At 40.9% G+C, this 26,418-nt stretch overlaps 1 protein-coding gene across 1 annotated transcript; it reads left to right on the forward strand.

Moving 5' to 3' along the window:
- Positions 1-3: 3 nt before the first annotated feature.
- LOC115192931 (mitochondrial glutamate carrier 1-like) lies at positions 4-24,224 on the forward strand. The gene is made up of 10 exons (XM_029751889.1): positions 4-23; positions 715-840; positions 6,216-6,271; positions 7,324-7,414; positions 12,141-12,198; positions 14,809-14,869; positions 17,226-17,370; positions 18,314-18,468; positions 18,734-18,809; positions 22,656-24,224. Exons 1-10 carry the CDS (start codon positions 4-6, stop codon positions 22,801-22,803), a joined length of 936 nt encoding a protein of 311 aa, XP_029607749.1. The 3' UTR covers positions 22,804-24,224.
- Positions 24,225-26,418: the final 2,194 nt, after the last annotated feature.

Here is a 26,418-nt window from a genome sequence, read left to right on the forward strand (position 1 = left end):
TTAATGGCTGACAAGCAGATCAGGTTAGTATGCATTAGCAGTTAACATTTAACTGTGGTGTCTCCCTCAAATGGCACCCTATTCCCTATATTGTGCACTAATATGCAGGCCCTGGTAAAAAGTAGTGCACTATATAGGGAAAAGGGTGCCATTTCAGACACAACTTGTGTATAAGAAAACAGATCTGAAAGTTGCACTATATTCTTCAATGTTAAACAAGTGTGCTTCTGTCTCCTCCCTCAGAGTTTATTCAAGGTCCCCGTGTTCTATAAAATCTACATGTCGCATGTATCATATTTGTACCATAGCTGATAAAATTAACATAGCGCCACATTTGGTGTCAGCGGTGGGATATTGTCCCCTATGTAACACTATAAAAGCGACAGATGTGATCTGCAGCGATATTTCACCACAGCATTATTTTTCTCCTCCTTCTCCTCTAATTCCTTCTCTTTCTTCTTCCTTCCCCTCCCTCTTCCTCCCTTCCCCTCCATCTTCCTCCTCTCTCCATCTCCCTCCCTCCCTCCCTCTCCCTCTTCCTCCATCCCTCCCTCCCTCTTCCTCCATCCCTCCCTCCCTCTTCCTCCCTTCCCCTCCCTCTTCCTCCTCTCTCCATCTCCCTCCCTCCCTCCCTCTTCCTCCTCTCTCCATCTCCCTCCCTCCCTCTTCCTCCATCTCCCTTCCTCCCTCCCTCTTGCTCCTCTCCTCCCCCAGTTTGCCTGCCAAGTTGATAAATGGTGGAATAGCAGGGCTGATCGGTGTGAGCTGTGTGTTTCCCATTGACTTGGCCAAGACCCGCCTGCAGAACCAGCAAAATGGATCACGCCTCTACACCAGCATGTATGTACACAGTCAGTCACTCACTCACTCACTCACTCACGCACGCACGCACGCACTCAATCACTCACTCACTCACTCACTCATGCCAAGAGTGTGCAAAGCTGTCATCAAGGCAAATGCAGTTATGTTATGTTGTAGTAACTAGTTGGTGCTATATGTTGTAGTAACTAGTTGATGTTATATGTTGTAGTAACTAGTTGATGTTATATGTTGTAGTAACTAGTTGGTGTTATATGTTGTAGTAACTAGTTGGTGTTATATGTTGTAGTAACTAGTTGGTGTTGTAGTAACTAGTTGATGTTATATGTTGTAGTAACTAGTTGATGTTGTAGTAACTAGTTGATGTTATATGTTGTAGTAACTAGTTGATGTTATATGTTGTAGTAACTAGTTGATGTTATATGTTGTAGTAACTAGTTGATGTTATATGTTGTAGTAACTAGTTGATGTTATATGTTGTAGTAACTAGTTGATGCTGTAGTAACTAGTTGGGGTTATATGTTGTAGTAACTAGTTGATGTTATATGTTGTAGTAACTAGTTGATGTTATATGTTGTTGTAACTAGTTGATGTTGTAGTAACTAGTTGATGTTGTAGTAACTAGTTGATTTTATATGTTGTAGTAACTAGTTGATGTTATATGTTGTAGTAACTAGTTGATGTTATATGTTGTAGTAACTAGTTGATGTTATGTGTTGTAGTAACTAATTGATGTTATATGTTGTGTAGTAACTAGTTGGGGTTATATGTTGTAGTAACTAGTTGATGTTATATGTTGTAGTAACTAGTTGATGTTATATGTTGTTGTAACTAGTTGGTGTTATATGTTGTAGTAACTAGTTGATGTTATATGTTGTTGTAACTAGTTGATGTTGTAGTAACTAGTTGGTGTTATATGTTGTAGTAACTAGTTGGGGTTATATGTTGTAGTAACTAGTTGATGTTATGTGTTGTAGTAACTAATTGATGTTATATGTTGTGTAGTAACTAGTTGGGGTTATATGTTGTAGTAACTAGTTGATGTTATATGTTGTAGTAACTAGTTGATGTTATATGTTGTTGTAACTAGTTGGTGTTATATGTTGTAGTAACTAGTTGATGTTATATGTTGTTGTAACTAGTTGATGTTGTAGTAACTAGTTGGTGTTATATGTTGTAGTAACTAGTTGGTGTTATATGGTGTGTAGTAACTAGTTGATGTTATATGTTGTAGTAACTAGTTGGTGTTATATGTTGTAGTAACTAGTTGATGTCATATGTTGTAGTAACTAGTTGGTGTTATATGTTGTAGTAACTAGTTGATGTTATATGTTGTAGTAACTAGTTGATGTTATATGTTGTAGTAACTAGTTGATGTTATATGTTGTAGTAACTAGTTGATGTTATATGTTGTAGTAACTACTTGATGTTGTAGTAACTAGTTGATGTTATATGGTGTAGTAACTAGTTGATGTTATATGTTGTAGTAACTAGTTGATGTTATATGTTGTTGTAACTAGTTGATGTTATATGTTGTTGTAACTAGTTGATGTTGTAGTAACTAGTTGGTGTTATATGTTGTAGTAACTAGTTGGTGTTATATGGTGTAGTAACTAGTTGATGTTATATGTTGTAGTAACTAGTTGATGTTATATGTTGTTGTAACTAGTTGATGTTGTAGTAACTAGTTGGTGTTATATGTTGTAGTAACTAGTTGGTGTTATATGTTGTAGTAACTAGTTGATGTTATATGTGGTTGTAACTAGTTGATGTTGTAGTAACTAGTTGGTCTTATATGCTTTAGTAACTAGTTGATGTTATATGTTGTAACTAGTTGGTGTTGTAGTAACTAGTTGATGTTATATGTTGTAGTAACTAGTTGGTGTTATATGTTGTAGTAACTAGTTGTGTTATATGTTGTAGTAACTAGTTGATGTTATATGTTGTTGTAACTAGTTGATGTTATATGTTGTAACTAGTTGGTGTTATATGTTGTAGTAACTAGTTGATGTTATATGTTGTAGTAACTAGTTGGTGTTGTAGTAACTAGTTGATGTTATATGTTGTAGTAACTAGTTGATGTTATATGTTGTAGTAACTAGTTGATGTTATATGTTGTAGTAACTAGTTGGTGTTATATGTTGTAGTAACTAGTTGATGTTATATGTTGTAGTAACTAGTTGATGTTATATGTTGTAGTAACTAGTTGGTGTTATATGTTGTAGTAACTAGTTGATGTCATATGTTGTAGTAACTAGTTGGTGTTATATGTTGTAGTAACTAGTTGATGTTATATGTTGTAGTAACTAGTTGATGTTATATGTTGTAGTAACTAGTTGATGTTATATGTTGTAGTAACTACTTGATGTTGTAGTAACTAGTTGATGTTATATGGTGTAGTAACTAGTTGATGTTATATGTTGTAGTAACTAGTTGATGTTATATGTTGTTGTAACTAGTTGATGTTATATGTTGTTGTAACTAGTTGATGTTGTAGTAACTAGTTGGTGTTATATGTTGTAGTAACTAGTTGGTGTTATATGGTGTAGTAACTAGTTGATGTTATATGTTGTAGTAACTAGTTGATGTTATATGTTGTTGTAACTAGTTGATGTTGTAGTAACTAGTTGGTGTTATATGTTGTAGTAAACTAGTTGGTGTTATATGTTGTAGTAACTAGTTGATGTTAATGTGGTTGTAACTAGTTGATGTTGTAGTAACTAGTTGGTCTTATATGCTTTAGTAACTAGTTGATGTTATATGTTGTAACTAGTTGGTGTTGTAGTAACTAGTTGATGTTATATGTTGTAGTAACTAGTTGGTGTTATATGTTGTAGTAACTAGTTTGTGTTATATGTTGTAGTAACTAGTTGATGTTATATGTTGTTGTAACTAGTTGATGTTATATGTTGTAACTAGTTGGTGTTATATGTTGTAGTAACTAGTTGATGTTATATGTTGTAGTAACTAGTTGGTGTTGTAGTAACTAGTTGATGTTATATGTTGTAGTAACTAGTTGATGTTATATGTTGTAGTAACTAGTTGATGTTATATGTTGTAGTAACTAGTTGGTGTTATATGTTGTAGTAACTAGTTGATGTTATATGTTGTAGTAACTAGTTGATGTTATATGTTGTAGTAACTAGTTGATGTTATATGTAGTAATTAGTTGATGTTATATGTTGTAGTAAGTAGTTGATGTTGTAGTAACTAGTTGGTGTTATATGTTGTAGTAACTAGTTGGTGTTATATGTTGTAGTAACTAGTTGATGTTATATGTTGTAGTAACAGTTGATGTTGTAGTAACTAGTTGATGTTATATGTTGTAGTAACTAGTTGATGTTATATGTTGTAGTAACTAGTTGATGTTATATGTCGTAGTAACTAGTTGATGTTATATGTTGTAGTGACTAGTTGATGTTGTAGTAACTAGTTGGTGTTATATGTTGTAGTAACTAGTTGATGTTGTAGTAACTAGTTGATGTTATGTGTTGTAGTAACTAGTTGATGTTATATATTGTAGTAACTAGTTGATGTTATATGTTGTAGTAACTAGTTGATGTTGTAGTAACTAGTTGGTGTTATATGTTGTAGTAACTAGTTGATGTTATATGTTGTAGTAACTAGTTGATGTTATATGTTGTAGTAACTAGTTGGTGTTATATGTTTTAGTAACTAGTTGATGTTATATGTTGTAACTAGTTGATGTTTTAGTAACTAGTTGGTGTTATATGTTGTAGTAACTAGTTGATGTTATATGTTGCAGTAACTAGTTGATGTTATATGTTGTAGTAACTAGTTGATGTTGTAGTAACTAGTTGGTGTTGTAGTAACTAGTTGATGTTATATGTCGTAGTAACTAGTTGATGTTATATGTTGTAGTAACTAGTTGGTGTTATATGTTGTAGTAACTAGTTGATGTTATATGTCGTAGTAACTAGTTGATGTTATGTTGTAGTAACTAGTTGGTGTTTATGTTTTTACTAGTTGATGTTGTAGTAACTAGTTGATGTTATATGTTGTAACTAGTTGATGTTGTAGTAACCAGTTGGTGTTATATGTTGTAGTAACTAGTTGATGTTATATGTTGTAGTAACTAGTTGATGTTATATGTTGTAGTAACTAGTTGATGTTGTAGTAACTAGTTGGTGTTATATGTTGTAGTAACTAGTTGATGTTATATGTTGTAGTAACTAGTTGATGTTATATGTTGTAGTAACTAGTTGGTATTATATGTTGTAGTAACTAGTTGATGTTATATGTTGTAGTAACTAGTTGATGTTATATGTTGTAGTAACTAGTTGATGTTATATGTTGTAGTAACTAGTTGGTGTTGTAGTAACTAGTTGATGTTATGTGTTGTAGTAACTAGTTGATGTTATATGTTGTAGTAACTAGTTGGTGTTGGAGTAACTAGTTGATGTTATATGTTGTAGTAACTAGTTGATGTTATATGTTGTAGTAACTAGTGATGTATAGTGTAGTAACTAGTTGATGTTGTAGTAACTAGTTGGTGTTATATGTTGTAGTAACTAGTTGATGTTATATGTTGTAGTAACTAGTTGGTGTTGTAGTAACTAGTTGATGTTATGTGTTGTAGTAACTAGTTGGTGTTATATGTTGTAGTAACTAGTTGATGTTATATGTTGTAGTAACTAGTTGATGTTATATGTTGTAGTAACTAGTTGGTCTTGTAGTAACTAGTTGATGTTATATGTTCTGGTAACTAGTTGATGTTGTAGTAACTAGTTGATGTTATATGTTGTAACTAGTTGATGTTGTAGTAACTAGTTGATGTTATATTTTGTGTAGTAACTAGTTGATATTATATGTTGTAGTAACTAGTTGGTGTTGTAGTAACTAGTTGATGTTATAGGTTGTAGTAACTAGTTGATGTTATATGTTGTAACTAGTTGATGTTGTAGTAACTAGTTGGTGTTATATGTTGTAGTAACTAGTTGATGTTGTAGTAACTAGTTGTTGTTATATGTTGTAGTAACTAGTTGATGTTATATGTTGTAGTAACTAGTTGATTTTATATGTTGTAGTAACTAGTTGATGTTGTAGTAACTAGTTGATGTTATATGTTGTAACTAGTTGATGTTGTAGTAACTAGTTGATGTTGTAGTAACTAGTTGATGTTATATGTTGAACTAGTTGATGTTGTAGTAACTAGTTGGTGTTATATGTTGTAGTAACTAGTTGATGTTATATGTTGTAGTAACTAGTTGATGTTATATGTTGTAGTAACTAGTTGATGTTGTAGTAACTAGTTGATGTTATATGTTGTAGTAACTAGTTGATGTTATATGGTGTGTAGTAACTAGTTGATGTTATATGCTGTAGTAACTAGTTGATGTTATATGTTGTAGTAACTAGTTGGTTGTTTCTTGTAGGTCTGACTGCCTTATCAAGACCATCCGCTCAGAGGGATACTTTGGGATGTACAGAGGTAGGTTCGGGTGAGGACGTGGAAATATATTTTTGTGTGTGTGTGTGTGCACCAGAAAGTGGCAGGTACATACTAAAGACAAACGTAGCACAGTGAGGTCCTATTGAAAGTTGCTGAACACTGAGACTATCAGAGCTGCTTCTAGCCGTGAGACAACTCACTCTCACCAGCACACAGCTAACCACATCCTCAGGTATACAGGACATCCTCAGGTATACAGGACATCCTCAGGTATACAGGACATCCTCAGGTATACAGGACATCCTCAGGTATACAGGACATCCTCAGGTATACAGGACATCCTCAGGACATCCTCAGGTATACAGGACAGCCTCAGGTATACAGGACATCCTCAGGTATACAGGACATCCTCAGGAATACAGGACAGCCTCAGGTATACAGGACATCCTCAGGTATACAGGACATCCTCAGGTATACAGGACATCCTCAGGTATACCGGACATCCTCAGGTATACAGGACATCCTCAGGTATACAGGACATCCTCAGGTATACAGGACACCCTCAGGTATACAGGACATCCTCAGGTATACAGGACATCCTCAGGTATACAGGACATCCTCAGGTATAGAGGACATCTTCAGGTCTGGGAACATAATGCACAAAAATAAATGTTACCACCATACATGACAACATGCCTGCTGTGTGTGACTGGAAAAATCATAATTCCTCCGTCTCTCTCTCTCCTCTCTCTCTGTCTCTCTCTCTCTTCTCTCCTCTCTCTCTGTCTCTCTCTCTCCTCTCTCTCTGTCTCTCTCTCTCCTCTCTCTCTGTCTCTCTCTCTTCTCTCCTCTCTCTCTCTCTCTCTCCTATCTCTCTGCCTCTCTCTCTCTCTCCCCTCACTCTGCCTCTCTCTCTCGCTCTCGCTCTCCCTCTCCTCTCTACTTCTCTCTTCTTTCTCTACCTCCCCTCACTCTACCTCTTTCTTCTTTCTCTTCCTCCCCCCATCTCTCTTGCTCTCCCTCCCTCCATCTCTCTCTCGCTCCCTCTCCTTCCATCTCTCTCTATCTCTCACTTTCTCTCATTGTTACAGGGTCTGCGGTGAACCTAACCCTTGTCACGCCAGAGAAAGCCATCAAACTAGCAGCAAATGACTTCTTCAGACAATACCTCTCCAAGGATGGGTAAGATGTGATGACTAAGACACACGAACACACACACACACACACACACACACACACACACACACACACACACGAACAGAGAGAAAGAGAGGTCTCGGAGCCAATACAATCCCTGACACGTTGGGCTGTCTGTTTCACTGTGTCTTCGTTCGAAATGGTGCCCTATTCCCTTTATAGTGCACTTCTTTTGACCTGATCCCTATGGGCCCTGGTACAAAGTAGTGCACTAAATAAGGAATAGTGTACAATTTGGAACACATTCTGTTTCTTTGATTGGTTTTCTACTTTAACTTTCTGCTTTAGTGTCACGTCCTGACAATAGGAGCTTTTATTTTCTATGGTAGAGTAGGTCAGGGCGTGACGGGGTTGTGTCTAGTTTCGATTTTCTATGTTGTCATGTTCTTGTTTCTGTATTTCTATGTTTTTTTGGGGGGGGATGATCTCCAATTAGAGGCAGCTGGTCATCGTTGTCTCTAATTGGAGATCATACTTACATTTAAATTTTACATTTTAGTCATTTAGCAGACACTCTTATCCAGAGCGACTTACAGTAGTGAATGCATACATTTCATTTCATGCATTTTTTTTTTTTTTTTGTACTGGCCCCCCGTGGGAATCGAACCCACACCATGCTGGCATTGCAAACACCATGCTCTACCAACTGAGCCACAGGGATACTTAAGTAGTTGTTTTTCCCACCTGGGTTTGTGGGAGATTGTTTTTGAGTTAGTGTATGTTGCACCTCTTCGTCACGGTTTCTTGTTTTTGTTCATTAGTTTATTTGTATATCTTGCATAGTTTCACAGTGAAAATAAGATGTGGAACGAAACACACGCTGCACTTTGGTCCCATTCTTCAGACAGCCGTGACAGAATCTCCCACCACCAACAGACCAAGCAGCGTGGTCAGGAGGACTGGACCTGGGAGGAAATCCTGGATAGGGCAGGACCCTGGACAAGGCCCGGGGAGTATCACTGTCCAAAGCAGGAGATTGAAGCAGCGAGAGCAGAACGGCGATATTACGAGGCGTTATACCATCAAGGCAAGCAGGCGGAGACAGCGAGAGAGGAATGGCAACAATACGAGGAACTAGCACGGCAACGACGGAAGCCCGAGAGGCAGCTCCAAAAAAAAATGGCGGGGGGGAGGGCACACGGGGAGTTTGGTGGATTCAGGTTTGGGACCTGAGCCAACTCCTCGTGCTTACCGTGGAGAGCTGAGGGGTGAACCAGAGCCAGTCAGGGAGACGAGTGAGGAACTCGACGCAAGATTCCGGAGAGAGGTGTTAGCATTGAGAGCGCTGCAGAGCATGGCGTGCTGAGGAGCGTGACACCAGTCCGGTGTCATATGCACCAGTTTCACGCATCAGGCTTCAGTGCGCCTGCCCAGTCCGAGGTGTCCCGTTCCTGCTCCCCGCACTCGCCCTGAGGTGCGTGTTACCAGTCTGGCGCCACCTGTGCCAGCCCCACGCATCAGGCCTCCAGTGCGCATTCCCAGTCCAGAGCTTCTGGCGACAGTTCCCAGTCCAGAGCTTCCAGCGACAGTTCCCAGTCCGGAGCTTCCGGCAAAAGTTCCCAGTCCGGAGCTTCCGGCGACAGTTCCCAGTCCGGAGCTTCCGGCGACAGTTCCCAGTCTGAAACCTCCTGAGACGGCCCGCATTCCGGAGCCTCCTGAGACGGCCCGCAGTCCGGAGCCTCCTGAGACGGCCCGCAGTCCGGAGCCTCCTGAGACGGCCCGCAGTCCGGAGCCTCCTGAGACGGCCCGCAGTCCGGAGCCTCCTGAGACGGCCCGCAGTCCGGAGCCTCCAGCGGTGGCCCGCAGTCCGGAGCCTACAGCGGCGGTCCGCAGTCCGGAGCCTACAGCGGCGGTCCGCAGTCCGGAGTCTCCAGCGGCGGTCCGCTGTCCACGGTCTGGTTCCTCTGACGACGATCCACAGTCCGGTGACACAAAAGCGGAGGGATCAGCGGGAGAAGCGGGGGCTACGCCCCGAACCGGAGCCGCCTCCTATGATGCTGGATTTGCAGGAGGAGTTAGTTCGTCGTCCTGCACCCGAGCCGCCTCCTTTGCTGGCGGATAAGCAGGATGAGAGGGTTCTTCGTCCTGCACCAGAGCCGCCACCGACATTAGACACCCACCCTAACCCTCCCTTTTTTGTTAAATTTTTTGTTAGATGCTTTCAGAGTCCGCACCTTTGGGGGGGGGGTACTGTCACGTCCTGGCTATAGAAGCTTTTATTTTCTATGGTAGAGCAGGTCAGGGCGTAACGGGGTTGTGTCTAGTTTAGATTTTCTATTTTGTCATGTTCTTGTTTCTGTATTTCTATGTTTTTTTGGGGGGTGATCTCCAATTAGAGGCAGCTGGTCATCGTTGTATCTAATTGGAGATCATACTTTAGTTGTTTTTCCCACCTGGGTTTGTGGGAGATTGTTTTTGAGTTAGTGTATGTTGCACCTCTTCATCACGGTTTGTTGTTTTTGTTCATTAGTTTATTTGTGTATCTTGCATAGTTTCACAGTGAAAATAAAATGTGGAACGAAACACATGCTGCACTTTGGTCCCGTTCTACAGACAGCCGTGACATTTACTTAATCCTTAAATATACTGACAGCAAGGATTAGACATATACATTGTTGCTTACTATCCTATCTCTGTCCAACTACTGGAAAACTACTGGAAAACCATCTGGAAAATGACTGGAAAACCATCTGGAAAAAAACTGGAAATCCATCTGGAAAACTACTGGAAAACCATCTCTGTCAAACTACTGGAAAACTACTGGAAAACCATCTTTCAAACTACTGGAAAACGACTGGAAATCCATCTGGAAAACTACTGGAAAACAACTGGAAAACTACTGAAAAACCATCTCTGTCAAACTACTGGAAAACCACTGGAAAACTACTGGAAAACTACTGGAAATCCATCTGGAAAACTACTGGAAAACCATCTGTCAAACTACTGGAAAACCATCTGTCAAACTACTGGAAAACCATCTGGAAAAGTACTGGAAAAGTACTGGAAAACCATCTGTCAAACTACTGGAAAACTACTGGAAATCCATCTGTCAAACTACTGGAAAACTGCTGGAAAACTACTGGAAAACTACTGGAAAACTACTGGAAAACCATCTCTGGAAAAAAAACTGAAAAAACATCTTTGGAAAAATACTGTAAAAATATCTCTGGAAAACTACTTTTAAAGTATCCCACTGTATCTCTGTCAAACTACTTTATAACTATCTCTGGCTGGGGGTTTCTATCCTTTCTTTGGAAAACCACTGGAAAACTACTGGAAAACTACTGGAAAACTACTGGAAAACCATCTGGAAAACTATTGGAAAACCATCTCATTTTATCTCTGGAAAATCAATAATTTGTCAAAATAAGGAAAAGTAGAGCATGTGAGAGCAGACCACTATCACATGACAAATATCAATACAGCACATCTGTTGTTACTGAGGCCACTATCCCCCGCTGCTCTGTCCAATGGTGTGTCCGATGGTATTTGTGTGTGTGTGTGTGTGTGTGTGTGTGTGAGTGTGTGTGTGAGTGCATGGGTGAAATTGAATATGTTTCTAGTGCATCTATCTATCTCTGTCTCTATGGTGACACACACCGCACACACACACCGCACACACACTGGACCACGGCTGAGCAGGCGAACGATTGACTGTGAATTATTACCCAGTCTGCTGACTGTTAGGCCATCTTGTAAATGATTCATGGTATCTCTCTGTTCAGTTTTCCAAACGTTTGTTTCATTGGTCACAGATCAGCTACAACACTTAGACACAGTGACATGTGATGTCTTCCTTTTGTTATGACGAGAGGCTGATTTCTCTCTTTCTTTCTCTCTCAATCAATCACATTTAGTTATAAAGCCCTTTTTACATCAGCCAATGTCACAAAGTGCTAATCTTTTGCACCCTCTACAACCACTGTGATAATTATTTGACCATACTGGTCATTTATGAACGTTTGAACATCTTGAAGAATGATCTGGCCTTAATGGGCATGTACTCTTATAATCTCCACCCGGCACAGCCAGAAGAGGACTGGCCAACCCTCAAAGCCTGGTTCCTCTCTAGGTTTCTTCCTAGGTTCTTGCCTTTCTAGGGAGTTTTTTCCTAGCCACCGTGCTTCTACACCTGCATTGCTTGCTGTTTGGGGTTTTAGGTTGGGTTTCTGTACAGCACTTTGATATCTGCTGATGTAAAAAGGGCTTTATAAACACATTTGATTTCTATGCTATGTTTCTATGTTTTCTATGCTATTCCCTTACAAAAAAGATATTAAGCTATCTGTATAAGCACCCTCTAAATGTCAGTTGGCTTTTCATAGCCGAGCATTCAGAGGTCGAGAGAGAGAGTCAGTCAGTCATCACAGTTGCTGTATGACTCTCAAACATATATATATTAATATATTATATTATATATTAATGCTCTTTTCTTTTGTTTATTTCTCTCCCCTCCTGTCTGTCTGTCTGTCTGTCTGTCTGTCTGTCTGTCTGTCTGTCTGTCTGTCTGTCTGTCTGTCTGTCTGTCTGTCTGTCTGTCTGTCTGTCTGTCTGTCTGTCTGTCTGTCTGTCTGTCTGTCTGTCTGTCTGTCTGACTCTCTCTCTCTGTCCCCCCCTCTCTCTCTCTGTCTTTCTCTCTCTTTCTCTCTCTCTCTCTCTCTCTCTCTCTCTCTCTCTCTCTCTCTCTCTCTCTCTCTCTGTCTCTCTCCAGTCAGAAGCTCACCCTGGTCAAAGAGATGCTGGCGGGGTGTGGGGCAGGTACATGTCAGGTGAGTGGGTGGTGGGCAGGTACATGTCAGGTGAGTGGGTGGTGGGCAGGTAGAGTGGGTGGTGGGCAGGTAGAGTGGGTGGTGGGCAGGTAGAGTGGGTGGTGGGCAGGTACATGTCAGGTGAGTGGGTGGTGGACAGGTAGAGTGGGTGCAGGGCAGGTACACACACACACACACACACACACACACACACACACACACACACACACACCTCTGTCTCATTCTCAGTCACTCTGTACCCAGCCACCCACACACTCCTCAGTCTCAGTCAGTCTGTACCCAGCCACCCACACAGCCCCATTGGCTATCAGCTGTTGTCTTCTCTAGCTCTCACTAAACTGGTCTCTGTAATGGACTGATATGAAAATAATACAGCCTTCTTAGACGTTGTCTAATGGTCGCCATGTTGTTTCTCAGGTGTTGGTACGGATTGTTCATTCAACTGTAAAAGGTTTTGATTCATGATAATGTATAGTAACAGGTCTCCACAACATAACCACTATGTCTAGTCTAGTCTAGGTCTCCACAACATAACCACTATGTCTAGTCTAGGTCTCCACAACATAACCACTATGTCTAGTCTAGGTCTCTACAACATAACCACTATGTCTAGTCTAGGTCTCCACAACATAACCACTATGTCTAGTCTAGGTCTCTACAACATAACCACTATGTCTAGTCTAGTCTAGGTCTCTACAACATAACCACTATGTCTAGTCTAGGTCTCCACAACATAACCACTATGTCTAGTCTAGGTCTCCACAACATAACCACTATGTCTAGTCTAGGTCTCCACAACATAACCACTATGTCTAGTCTAGTCTAGGTCTCCACAGCATAACCACTATGTCTAGTCTAGGTCTCCACAACATAACCACTATGTCTAGTCTAGGTCTCCACAACATAACCACTATGTCTAGTCTAGGTCTCTACAACATAACCACTATGTCTAGTCTAGGTCTCCACAACATAACCACTATGTCTAGTCTAGGTCTCCACAACATAACCACTATGTCTAGTCTAGGTCTCCACAACATAACCACTATGTCTAGTCTAGGTCTCTACAACATAACCACTATGTCTAGTCTAGGTCTCTACAACATAACCACTATGTCTAGTCTAGGTCTCTACAACATAACCACTATGTCTAGTCTAGGTCTCTACAACATAACCACTATGTCTAGTTTAGGTCTCTACAACATAACCACTATGTCTAGTCTAGGTCTCTACAACATAACCACTATGTCTAGTCTTGGTCTCTACAACATAACCACTATGTCTAGTCTAGTCTAGGTCTCTACAACATAACCACTATGTCTAGTCTAGGTCTCCACAACATAACCACTATCAACCTGTAGTCCATAAGGACATAGGCAGGTAGCTCAGTACAGCCCAGGGAACGGTTGATTTCAATTAGGAGCAGTACCAACTGGCCATCTCACCTTTAAATCCCATTATCCAGTTACTACAGCCTGTATTACACAGGGAAAACAAGAGTGGATATTAGTTAATGCTATCCGTAGTGTGGTCTAGCTCCTGCACTTATTGGTAACACAAATAGGAGTTAGTCAGTTGCTAGCTATTAGCTATTAGCTAGCTTCTGGACCTATCGGTTACACTGCGGAGTTGCTAATACTAGCTATTAGCTGTAAGGAGGTTGAATGTCTTTGCTATTAGCGGGATTTCATAGCCTCATTGTAAAATAGACGATAACTGTAACCAATGGTGTAGTGGTGCTCTATTTTACACAGCGTCTTGAGTAATGAAGGCCTATCTATCCCCTAGAACAGCATTTCACAAACTCGGTCCTCGGGACCCCAAGGGGTGCATGTTTTGGGTTTTTGCCCTTAGTACTACACAGCTGATTTAAAATAAGTAAAGCTTGATGATTGGTTGATTTATATAAATCAGCTGTGTAGTACTAAGGCAAAAAAACTAAACGTGCACCCCTTGGGTTCCCGAGGATCGAGTTCCAGGAAACGCTGCCCTTAGAAAATATCCTATTTATAAATCAAGTAGGAGCTAGTGAGTTGATAGCTATTCGGCTATAGAAAGGTTTTATGTCCTTACTATAAGATAACTAATGTAGCTAGACTTTTAACCAGTGCTCTAGTGCTGGTGTAGGTAGACTTTTAACCAGTGCTCTAGTGCTGATGTAGCTAGACTTCTAACCAGTGCTCTAGTGCTAATGTAGCTAGACTTTTAACCAGTGATCTAGTGCTAATGTAGCTAGACTTTTAACCAGTGCTCTAGTGCTAATGTAGCTAGACTTTTAACCAGTGCTCTAGTGCTAATGTAGACTTTTACATTACAGGCTCTAACCAATAGTGCAAAAAAGGTATTAGGTGAACAATAGGTAGGTAAAGAAATAAAAAGAACAGTTAAAAGACAGGCTAAATACAGTAGCGAGGCTATAAAAGTAGCGAGGCTACATACAGACACTACAAGTTGCCATTTCCTGCTGTGAGGGACATTTCCTGCTACAACCGGATGGTCAATTAAGCTCCTACACCTGTACCTATATTCCAGAAAATATCCCACCTATGGTTATAACACCTTATCAAATGTTGCTGTCAGATATTTTCATTTTCTGTTTGTTTATTATCACAGGTTATCGTCACGACTCCTATGGAGATGTTGAAGATTCAGCTTCAAGATGCTGGGAGAATTGGTAAGAGATTTAGAGATGGAGGAGAATCTGTAAGAGATTTAGAGATGGAGGAGAATTGGTAAGAGATTTAGAGATGGAGGAGAATCTGTAAGAGATTTAGAGATGGAGGAGAATCTGTTAGAGATTAAGAGATGGAGGAGAATCTGTAAGAGATTTAGAGAGATGGAGCAGAATCTGTAAGAGATTTAGAGAGATGGAGGAGAATCTGTAAGAGATTTAGAGATGGAGGAGAATTGGTAAGAGATTTAGAGATGGAGGAGAATCTGTAAGAGATTTAGAGAGATGGAGGAGAATCTGTAAGAGATTTAGAGAGATGGAGGAGAATCTGTAAGAGATTTAGAGAGATGGAGCAGAATCTGTAAGAGATTTAGAGATGGAGGAGAATCTGTAAGAGATTTAGAGAGATGGAGGAGAATCTGTTAGAGATTTAGAGAGATGGAGGAGAATCTGTAAGAGATTTAGAGAGATGGAGGAGAATCTGTAAGAGATTTAGAGAGATGGAGGAGAATCTGTAGGAGATTTAGAGATGGAGGAGAATCTGTAAGAGATTTAGAGATGGAGGAGAATCTGTAAGATATTTAGATGGAATGAGGAGAATCTGCAAGATATTTCGATGGATGGAGGAGAATCTGTAAGATATTTAGATGGAATGAGGAGAATCTGTAAAAGATTTAGCTTAAGAGACAGATGGATCAGTAAAATGGAGAGATGGCTGATATGGAGGGAGGAACAAAGAAGATCCTGAGCAGAGATAGTTTTGAGGAATCTCCATTGGAATCGTATTACGTTGCCCATGCGTCGTCAATGGGCCGTGAATTGTATTCTGGGCGATTCTGGGACAAGGAGAGCACTCCTTCAAGGAGTGAATGGGAGTCGGAGTACACGTCCTGGTAATCCGTCTGGCCCTGCGGCCTTGTGAATATTGACCTGTTTAAAGGTCTTACTCACATCGGCTATTGCGAGCGTGATCACACAGTCATCAAGAACAGCTGGTGTTTTCATGCATGCTTCAGTGTTACTTGCCTCTAAGCGCACATTGAAGTCATTTAGCTTGTCTGGTGGGCTCCTGTCACCGGGCAGCTAGCGCCTGGGCTTCCCTTTGTAGTCCATAATAGTTTGCAAGCCCTCACACATCCGACGAGAGTCAGAGCCGGTGTAGTAGGATTCAATCTTAGTCCTTTATTGACAATTTGCCTGTTTGATGGTTCGTCGGAGGGCATAGCAGGATTTCTTATAAACATCTGGGTTAGAGTCCCGCTCCTTGAAAACGGAAGCTCTACCCTTTAGCTCAGTGCAGATGTTGCCTGTAATCCATGGCATCTGCTTTGGGTATGTGCGTACGGTCACCTTGGGGACGACATCATCGATGCACTTATTTGACGAAGCCGGTGACTGATGTGGTGTACTCCTCAATGCCATCGGATGAATCAGGAAAATAGAATTATGGTCAAATTTGCCAAATGGAGGGCGAGCTTTGTATACGTGTCTCTGTGTGTGGAGGAAAGGTGGTCTTGAGTTTTCCTCCATTCATTTTTCCCCATAAGGGATTTTAGAAACTTAAAATAAGGGCTGTGTTTAGTGATGTTTTGATAACCGTGTAAATCTCTCTCGGGCAAGGTGACTTTTATCAATATATTCGGCTCTATTTACTCTCAGATTCAAAAATGCAAATTAGCACCGAGGTACAGTAGACTTCATCCAAAACTACAAATCCCAGCATGCTCCTGCATGTCATCTCTAGCTGACATCTTTGCTAAAAGGTATTGTGTCAATTTAAAACTTGCATATGACAGTTCACAGAATTGTCCATTTAAAGGAATTTTGCCAATTTATTCATTACAACATTTAGCTATAATTAGTTAATCCAGCAATTCTTACCTTTGCCTCGATTTGGCATTTTCATTCGGATCATCATGGCATTTGTAGTTCTTTATGATAGCCACGTTAGCAGCTAATTAGCATTTCATTTTTTTTGGGGGGGGGGGATACAGGCAAATATATTGATAAATGTCACCTTGTCAGAGAGAGATTTACACGGATATCAAAACATCACGCCAGGGTAAAAACACAGCCCTCATATTAAAGTGTTTCTAAAATCCCCTGTGGGGATTCCTCTCTCCAACTTTCTGTAATATTTCTAAAATATGGATAAATGCTGCCCTCGTGTGGTCAATAATGGAATCACATAGGCTGTTGCCCTTCTTGTAACAACCCATAAAGACTTATCATCTCATAATAATCTTGCCAAAATAAATACCAGCAAACTAGTTAGTTAGATATATAGATAGATAGAGATAGATACTATTTCCCACAGCGAGAACAATTTAACACCATGCTGCCCCCCCACCACCCGCAGAGGCCCAGAGGAAGCTGATGCCTGAGACAGTAGTACCAGGGACCGTGCCGACAAAGTCCCCCACCGCCATGCAGCTGACCAGGGAACTACTGAAAGAGAAGGGCATCGCTGGGCTGTACAAGGGCCTAGGGGCCACACTGCTCAGGTAGGGCTCTATACAAGGACCTGGGGGCCACACTGCTCAGGTAGGGCTCTATACAAGGGCCTAGGGCCACACTGCTCAGGTAGGGCTCTATACAAGGACCTGGGGGCCACACTGCTCAGGTAGGGCTCTATACAAGGGCCTAGGGGCCACACTGCTCAGGTAGGGCTCTATACAAGGACCTGGGGGCCACACTGCTCAGGTAGGGCTCTATACAAGGACCTGGGGGCCACACTGCTCAGGTAGGGCTCTATACAATGACCTGGGGGCCACACTGCTCAGGTAGGGCTCTATACAAGGACCTGGGGGACACACTGCTCAGGTAGGGCTCTATACAAGGACCTGGGGGCCACACTGCTCAGGTAGAGCTCTATACAATGACCTGGGGGCCACACTGCTCAGGTAGGGCTCTATACAAGGACCTGGGGGCCACACTGCTCAGGTAGGGCTCTATACAATGACCTGGGGGCCACACTGGTCAGGTAGGGCTCTATACAAGGACCTGGGGGACACACTGCTCAGGTAGGGCTCTATACAAGGACCTGGGGGCCACACTGCTCTGATACACTGCATGACACAATTTAGAAACATACACTGCTCTGACCACCAAGCACTACACTCCTCTAGACTCTAGCATTGTCTTAACTTGGTTCTTTACCTCCTCTCTCCTTGCCTCATTTCTCCTTGCCTCCTCAAAATGCTTTGGAGGAGAAGGTCCAAGGCGAAGTGACCTTGGAACTTCTCCTCCAGGATGTTTTGAGAAGGGGTCGAGGAAAGAGGACGCAAGGAATCAAGGAAATATAACTACAGTCTATCTATAGAGACACAAACACAATGCTCTGTCCGCTGAGATTTGACAAAATTATCAATTCTACTCTGCTGATTTCTAATTATCTCATTCCACCACCTCCCCTCCACTACCTCCCCTCCACTCTTCTCTTCTCAGGGATGTTCCATTCTCCATCATCTACTTCCCTCTGTTTGCCAACCTGAACACCCTGGGGAAGAGAGGAGCGGAGGGCCCCGCCCCGTTCTATGTGTCATTCCTGGCAGGCTGTCTGGCTGGCAGCACGGCCGCTGTGGCTGTCAACCCTGTAGATGGTGAGACATAATATTATAATATCCAGTATATAATTAGTAATACTGTAGTAATATAGGCTGGCAGCATGGCCGCTGTGGCTGTCAACCCTGTAGATGGTGAGACATGGGACTTGCTTTAGATCACTTCTTATGAGACCCTAGAATGTCGTACAATAAGGCTTATACTATGTTCTGTATTTAGTCTGGATCTTACACCAATCATATGTTCTTAGTTGCGTTAGTGTGTGTTTTGTTGCGTTAACATGGTGTTGTTGTGTATTTACAGTGATTAAGACCAGAATCCAGTCTATGAACAGGGGGAGTACAGAGGAAACGTACAGTGGGGTGACTGATTGTATCAGGTAACCTCCATCGCACCAACAGATATCTTAACCAGGCTAGTTTACAACGTATCTTAACTAGGCTAGTTTACAACGTATCTTAACCAGGCTAGTTTACAACGTATCTTAACCAGGCTAGTTTACAACGTATCTTAACCAGGCTAGTTTACAACGTATCTTAATCAGGCTAGTTTACAACGTATCTTAACTAGGCTAGTTTACAACGTATCTTAACCAGGCTAGTTTACAACGTATCTTAACTAGGCTTGTTTACAACGTATCTTAACCAGGCTAGTTTACAACGTATCTTAACTAGGCTAGTTTACAACGTATCTTAACTAGGCTAGTTTACAACGTATCTTAACCAGGCTAGTTGATCTTGATCCCTGAAAGGATCTTTGTCAGATGAAGATTTTTTCAAGGATTGAAATGTTTTACTTTTTTATGCTCATCAACCCCTACATATGAGAAGTGCATGGTGGCTCTTCAGGTTTTCTCTCTCAGAATCACCTGGGTAACTTTAGCTTTAACTTTAGTGTTAACTATGGTTTTAACTTTAGTTTTCACTATGGTTTAAACTTTAGTTTTACTATGGTTTTAAATTTAGTTTAACTTTAGTTTTACTATGGTTTTAACTTTAGTTTTACTATGGTTTTAACTTTAGTTTTAACTATGGTTTTAACTTTAGTTTTAACTATGGTTTTAACTTTAGTTTTAACTATGGTTTTAACTTTAGTTTAACTTTAGTTTTAACTATGGTTTTAACTTTAATTCTAACTATAGTTTTAACTATATTTTTAACTATAGTTTTAACTATAGTTGTAACTATGGTTTTAACTTTAGTTGTAACTATGGTTTTAACTTTAATTCTAACTATAGTTTTAACTATATTTTTAACTATAGTTTTAACTATATTTTTAACTATAGTTTTAACTTTAGTTGTAACTATGGTTTTAACTTTAGTTTTACTATGGTTTTAACTTTAATTCTAACTATAGTTTTAACTATGGTTTTAACTTTAGTTTAACTTTAGTTTTAACTATGGTTTTAACTTTAGTTTTAACTATGGTTTTAACTTTAGTTTAACTTTAGTTTTAACTATGGTTTTAACTTTAGTTTTAACTATGCATTGTGGAAAATAACAAAAAACTATTCTCTCCAGGGAACTGTTTGAATACAAATCTCAGAAAGTAACTACTTTTTAATCTACACAATATATTTCTATGTGGACATTCTGTAAATGTCTATTCCCCTGAATGTCCGTTGCCCCACGATGTACATGATCAAATCAAATCACTTAACCAATGATATTTTGTACAGAGAAGTAAAAATAAGTTGTGACGCTCAACTACCTGAATGTCTCGTTCAACATGCCACTGAAAAGTTTGAAAGCTGCAATTAATGTTACGATACCTGAAAATACTGCAATTTAATTCAAAGCCATTTGCAAAAAAAAGAAAGTTGGATGCTTAGCAAAAATAAGTTTAAACCTCTTTGTACATCTGAGAGGAAGTGTTCTTGTTTCAAACACACCATCTTTAAAGGGATAGATGCAAACTAACATGAAGTTCCACCTACCTTGGCTATAGTTGATTCAAGATGGCAGTTTTGGTGATAGTTTCCTTTTGACACTTAATAGACATATTGTGTTACTGTTAGCGCTCTCACATTAAACTGTTCTTGTGCCTGTGTAATACAACTGTAATTACTTCTGGAGCAAAATGTTATTAGCATGCTGTTACATAGTACTTGGGTAATTGCATTTTAATTGCATAGCAATAAGCTGAGAGTTTTTTTTTGTAATTACTGTATACGAGGAATAGCGACTGCTCCTTATTCCACTTATTTAATGACTCCATTATGATACAATTATAAAGCAATTTCCAAACTCCTATGTAACAATGTTGCTACTGTAATAATCACAAAGTTACTGGACATGTAGATGAGAACTGGATGTTAAATGTTACTGGGTTACCTTGTCAGTCATTATGAAAATATACAGTGGGGGGAAAAAGTATTTGATCCCCTGCTGATTTTGTACTTTTGCCCAGTTACAAAGAAATGACCAGTCTATAATTTTAATAGTAGGTTTATTTGAACAGTGAGAGACAGAATAACAACAAAAAAATCCAGAAAAACGCATGTCAAAAATGTTATAAAATTATTTGCATTTTAATGAGGGAAATAAGTATTTGACCCCTCTGCAAAACATGACTTAGTACTTGGTGGCAAAACCCTTGTTGGCAATCACAGAGGTCAGACGTTTCTTGTAGTTGGTCACCAGGTTTACACACATCTCAGGAGTGATTTTGTCCCACTCCTCTTTGCAGATCTTCTCCAAGTCATTAAAGTTTCGAGGCTGATGTTTGGCAACTCGAACCTTCAGCTCCCTCCACAGATTTTCTATGGGATTAATGTCTGGAGACTGGCTAGGCCACTCAGGACCTTAATGTGCTTCTTCTTGAGCCACTCCTTTGTTGCCTTGGCCATGTGTTTTGGGTCATTGTCATGCTGGAATACCCATCCACGACCCATTTTCAATGCCCTGGCTGAGGGAAGGAGGTTCTCACCCAAGATTTGACGGTACATGGCCCCGTCCATCGTCCCTTTGATGCGGTGAAGTTGTCCTGTCACCTTAGCAGAAAAACACCCCAAAGCATAATGTTTCCACCTCCATGTTTGACGGTGGGGATGGTGTTCTTGGGGTCATAGGCAGCATTCCTCCTCCTCCAAACACGGCGAGTTGAGTTGATGTCAAAGAGCTCCATTTTGGTCTCATCTGACCACAACACTTTCACCCAGTTGTCCTCTGAGTCATTCAGATGTTCATTGGCAAACTTCAGACGGGCCTGTATATGTATTCTTGAGCAGGGGGACCTTGCGGGCGCTGCAGGATTTCAGTCCTTCACGGCGTAGTGTGTTACCAATTGTTTTCTTGGTGACTATGGTCCCAGCTGCCTTGAGATCATTGACAAGATCCTCCCGTGTAGTTCTGGGCTGATTCCTCACCGTTCTCATGATCAGTGCAACTCCACGAGGTGAGATCTTGCATGGAGCCCCAGGCCGAGGGATATTGACAGTTCTTTTGTGTTTCTTCCATTTGCGAATAATCGCACCAAATGTTGTCACCTTTTCACCAAGCTGCTTGGCGATGGTCTTGTAGCCCATTCCAGCCTTGTGTAGGTCTATAACCTTGTCCCTGACATCCTTGGAGAACTCTTTGGTCTTGGCCATGGTGGAGAGTTTGGAATCTGATTGATTGATTGCTTCTGTGGACAGGTGTCTTTTTTACAGGTAACAAGCTGCGGTTAGGAGCACTCCCTTTAAGAGTGTTTTATTTATTTTATTTTTATTTCACCTTTATTTAACCAGGTAGGCAAGTTGAGAACAAGTTCTCATTTACAATTGCGACCTGGCCAAGATAAAGCAAAGCAGTTCGACAACATACAACAACACAGAGTTACACATGGAGTAAACAACATACAGTCAATAATACAGTAGAAAAAATATATATATATATAAAAAAAAAATAAGACTATATACAATGTGAGCAAATGATGTGAGATAAGGGAGGTAAAAGCAAAAAAATGCCATGGTGTGCTCCTAATCTCAGCTCGTTACCTGTATAAAAGACACCTGGGAGCCAGAAATCTTTCTGATTGAGAGAGGGTCAAATACTTATTTCCCTCGTTAAAATGCAAATCAATTTATAACATCTTTGACATGCGTTTATATGGATTTTTTAGCAGCTGTGGTGCATTGCCATATTCAATTAAAACACATCATTAGTAACGAGGTAAAACTATTCACTGATGTCTTGTTGCTAATCTATGTTGCCCGTGTTTCTCCTCTCTTCTCTTCCATCAGTAAAATTCTGAAGAACGAGGGTCCCTCAGCGTTCCTGAAGGGGGCGTACTGCCGTGCCCTGGTCATCGCGCCCTTATTTGGTATCGCCCAGGTGGTCTACTTCTTCGGCGCGGGAGAATACATCCTCAGCTTCCTGCCTGGCAACTAAGTGACAAAGAACATCAACCATTCAGATCTCTGCCTTTCCCTCCTCCCTTACAAAATCACAACTACATCATGCACGGACCACACACCGCTAGGATCCAGTCCCCTCTAGGATCCAGTCCCCGCTAGGATCCAGTCCCCTCTAGGATCCAGTCCCCTCTAGGATCCAGTCCCCTCTAGGATCCAGTCCCCACTAAGATCTAATCCACTCTAGGATCCAGTCCACTCTAGGATCAAGTCCCCGCTAGGATCCAGTCCCCGCTAGGATCCAGTCCCCTCTAGGATCCAGTCCCCTCTAGGATCCAGTCCACTCTAGGATCCAGTCCCCGCTAGGATCCAGTCCCCTCTAGGATCCAGTCCCCTCTAGGATCCAGTCCCCTCTAGGATCCAGTCCCCTCTAGGATCCAGTCCCCGCTAGGATCCAGTCCCCTCTAGGATCCAGTCCCCGCTAGGATCCAGTCCCCGCTAGGATCTAGTCCCCTCTAGGATCCAGTCCCCGCTAGGATCCAGTCCCCTCTAGGATCCAGTCCACTCTAGGATCCAGTCCCCGCTAGGATCCAGTCCCCTCTAGGATCCAGTCCCCTCTAGGATCCAGTCCCCTCTAGGATCCAGTCCCCGCTAGGATCCAGTCCCCTCTAGGATCCAGTCCCCGCTAGGATCCAGTCCCCGCTAGGATCTAGTCCCCTCTAGGATCCAGTCCCCGCTAGGATCCAGTCCCCTCTAGGATCCAGTCCACTCTAGGATCCAGTCCCCGCTAGGATCCAGTCCCCTCTAGGATCCAGTCCACTCTAGGATCCAGTCCCCGCTAGGATCCAGTCCCCACAATGTTTGCCTACATTGATGTGACCCAACTCTCTGCCTCTCTTTCCCTCACAACTACATCGATAGGATCCAGGAGATCACCTGTCATCACAAAAAAATAAGGTTTTGATCACATCCACCAATTTGGGATTTATTTATTTGACCCTCTAGAGGTGAACAAGTTGCTTATAGCCTCTTTCAGTGTCCCTATTGTGTTGAATGTAATATTACGGTTGTGAGCACACTAACAAGAACACTAGGATGTTGACTGCCAAACTGTCAACACAAGATTCCAGTGGAAATGAAGCCACAAATATCATGTTTTTAAATTACATTGTTGTTTTTTTATTTAATTTTTTATTTATTTTGGTTTTAAATGTGGCCGTGGTTACAGGGTAACCCTTTTGTGTGCGTAGGGTGCTGCAGTTTTACAAGCAGCTATATCGCAAGTTAGTCCTTTCTGTCAGTACAGCCATAGCAGCACAATGGTCACATGGTGACATCTGTTGCCTATTAATCACATTTAACATTTAACAACATATCTCGTAATAATATAAGTAGTAAAAAAAAAATGGTTGATCCTAATGAAGAAGGATTTAATGAGTTCTCAAGAAGACACAGGATCAGTTAGATAGATTACCAAGCATGCTCTATTTAACCCTGTACACTTGTGGCAGTTGGCCTATGTGGATAGGGCTAAATTAAAATGATTCTTTTTTTTTTACAGAAGAAATATGAAAAGCATGGTAGCAATTGAAAGGGAACAGTTTAGAGATAATACAATTATTAGACCGAAGGTGGGGACACAACAGTTCACCTGATACAAGACTGAATCCAAACGCTACACTTGATTTGATGTGTATTTTACATTTACTGTACTTTTCGCCCCATTTGTTGATAAGGACATCTGAAAATACTCTGGATACATTCAGTAACACGATCAGATTATTCCTGGAAAATGTGGGGTAGATACAACATAAGACAGAACAATGACATGGGTTTGAGTGAGAGGACTAACTGGTGTCTCCAAGTGGACACACACTCCTCTCCAAAGTGTGCACAGTTCCTCAGCAATTTCAATGCACTTTTATGACTCAAAGAAGAGTCTTCAACTATAAGGTACCTTTTATCTTTGAGCTCTCCTTGCTGTGCCGTTGTTAAACTAGAGCGAACACACTTGTAGTTGAATACAACCCTGCATCCCGTCATCACACAATTACTGTTGTTGTTTATACCAAAAACGTCCATTTATAAATCGCAATCTGGGTCAGGAGGGCTTGTTCTATTGCCAACGTGACTAGCTAAGTTATAAAATATGATATTACAGTGTTAGGCTTTCAACAAGGCAGTTCAGGGAAACACATTATTTAGTTGGTGCATAGAAAGAAGTAATGAACACATTTAGGTGTGTGTTCCACGGCAGATTGTCTTCACAATAGACAAACATAGGCTCATTCTGTTCAGAACAACCCAGGGTATGACCCCATGTGATCTTGGAGCTGTACATCAAACATAGTGATCGCTGTATATGACATCAGTTTTCTGATGTGGAAATGTAAAGTGCACATTTGAGACTCAGGTGTTTGAGTTGCTTGTATGACGTCAAAGCGGTATTTATTATTAATCGTCAACGTCTCATCTTTCAAAATACATAGAGTCGTCTTAATTTACAGCATTTCCCCTCACTCAGACAACAACAAATGTGCAAAAGTTACCCAATTAGCAGGAGGGATGGGGGACAACTTGTTGTTGCGAGATGCTCAAGTTCAGAACGGCTGTCAGTCAAAACCCCATACAGCACCGTGAAGCACAGAGCCAGAGCTCTGATGTCAGGAATAGGATGTTACTGTACATTGTGTTCCAATTTAGGCATTTATCGGTGCCCAAATCTGCCATTTTCTAACCTGTATACGGGTATGTGTGTAAAGGGCTACAGAACAAAACGGTCCGGACCTGCTATTATGAATTAGAATGATGAATGAGATATTAAATGTATATTTAAATGTCTGTGTTTCAGGCCCAAATCGGAAAATAATGTGTTAAAACAACACACTCGTTTTGGATCTCACCTGAACAGCCCAATGATCCCTGCCTTTAATGGGTCAGCCAATCACCTTATAGCTCTGAGTGGACCGTGATAGGCCTTGTCCCTGGTGGTCTCTCCTCTCTAGGGACCAGCGTAAATGCGGTACCTTGCTAGCCCGTGACATAGATGGATATTAGAACTATCGTAATACCTGACGTACATCGATGTTGGTGTTTGTGTTAGAAACAAACTGTAAATACTGCGACCTGGCCAAGATAAAGCATAGCAGTGCGACAAAAACAACAACACATAGTCACAAATAAACTAACGTACAGTCAATAACACAATAGAAAAAATCTATATACAGTGTGTGCAAAAGGAAAGCTATAATGCATTATGCCTCAATAACTCAATAAAGAATTTGGGCCAGTGACAGTACTAATACTATACCTATACAAACACGTCTGTTAAGTTTCCACTGTACTAGAGAACAGAATCAATGATAATTGAGGTTTCCACAGTATGCTAAAGATAAACGGGACCCTATAATTGTTTGTTTATACCAATCGTTGTCAAATGCAGACTATCTATGCGTTAGTAGGTGTTCTTGGTTTTTCTCTAGACTTTTCATGGTGGATCTACGTTGTGCATGCGTTTGTTACATCATTGAAGGCCTGCCGCGCCATTGGCCGATCTCACCGGGGAGATCAAGGTGACTTTGATGTGTCATATCCAATCGAGATTCTGTCCTCTGAGGCTCTGTTCCCAGCGTCTCTAAAGTAGCTCTTCAGT

The sequence above is a fragment of the Salmo trutta genome, chromosome 4 (assembly GCF_901001165.1).
Source record: "Salmo trutta chromosome 4, fSalTru1.1, whole genome shotgun sequence".
Lineage (NCBI taxonomy): Eukaryota > Metazoa > Chordata > Actinopteri > Salmoniformes > Salmonidae > Salmo > Salmo trutta.

Excerpts from the sequence above, each read along its gene's own strand:
- LOC115192931 (XM_029751889.1), top strand. The coding sequence starts at position 4 with ATGGCTGACAAGCAGATCAG. Across the intron at positions 12,199-14,808 it reads GTGGGGCAGGTACATGTCAG|GTTATCGTCACGACTCCTAT; the intron begins GTGAGTGGGTGG and ends TTATTATCACAG. Across the intron at positions 17,371-18,313 it reads CTAGGGGCCACACTGCTCAG|GGATGTTCCATTCTCCATCA; the intron begins GTAGGGCTCTAT and ends TTCTCTTCTCAG.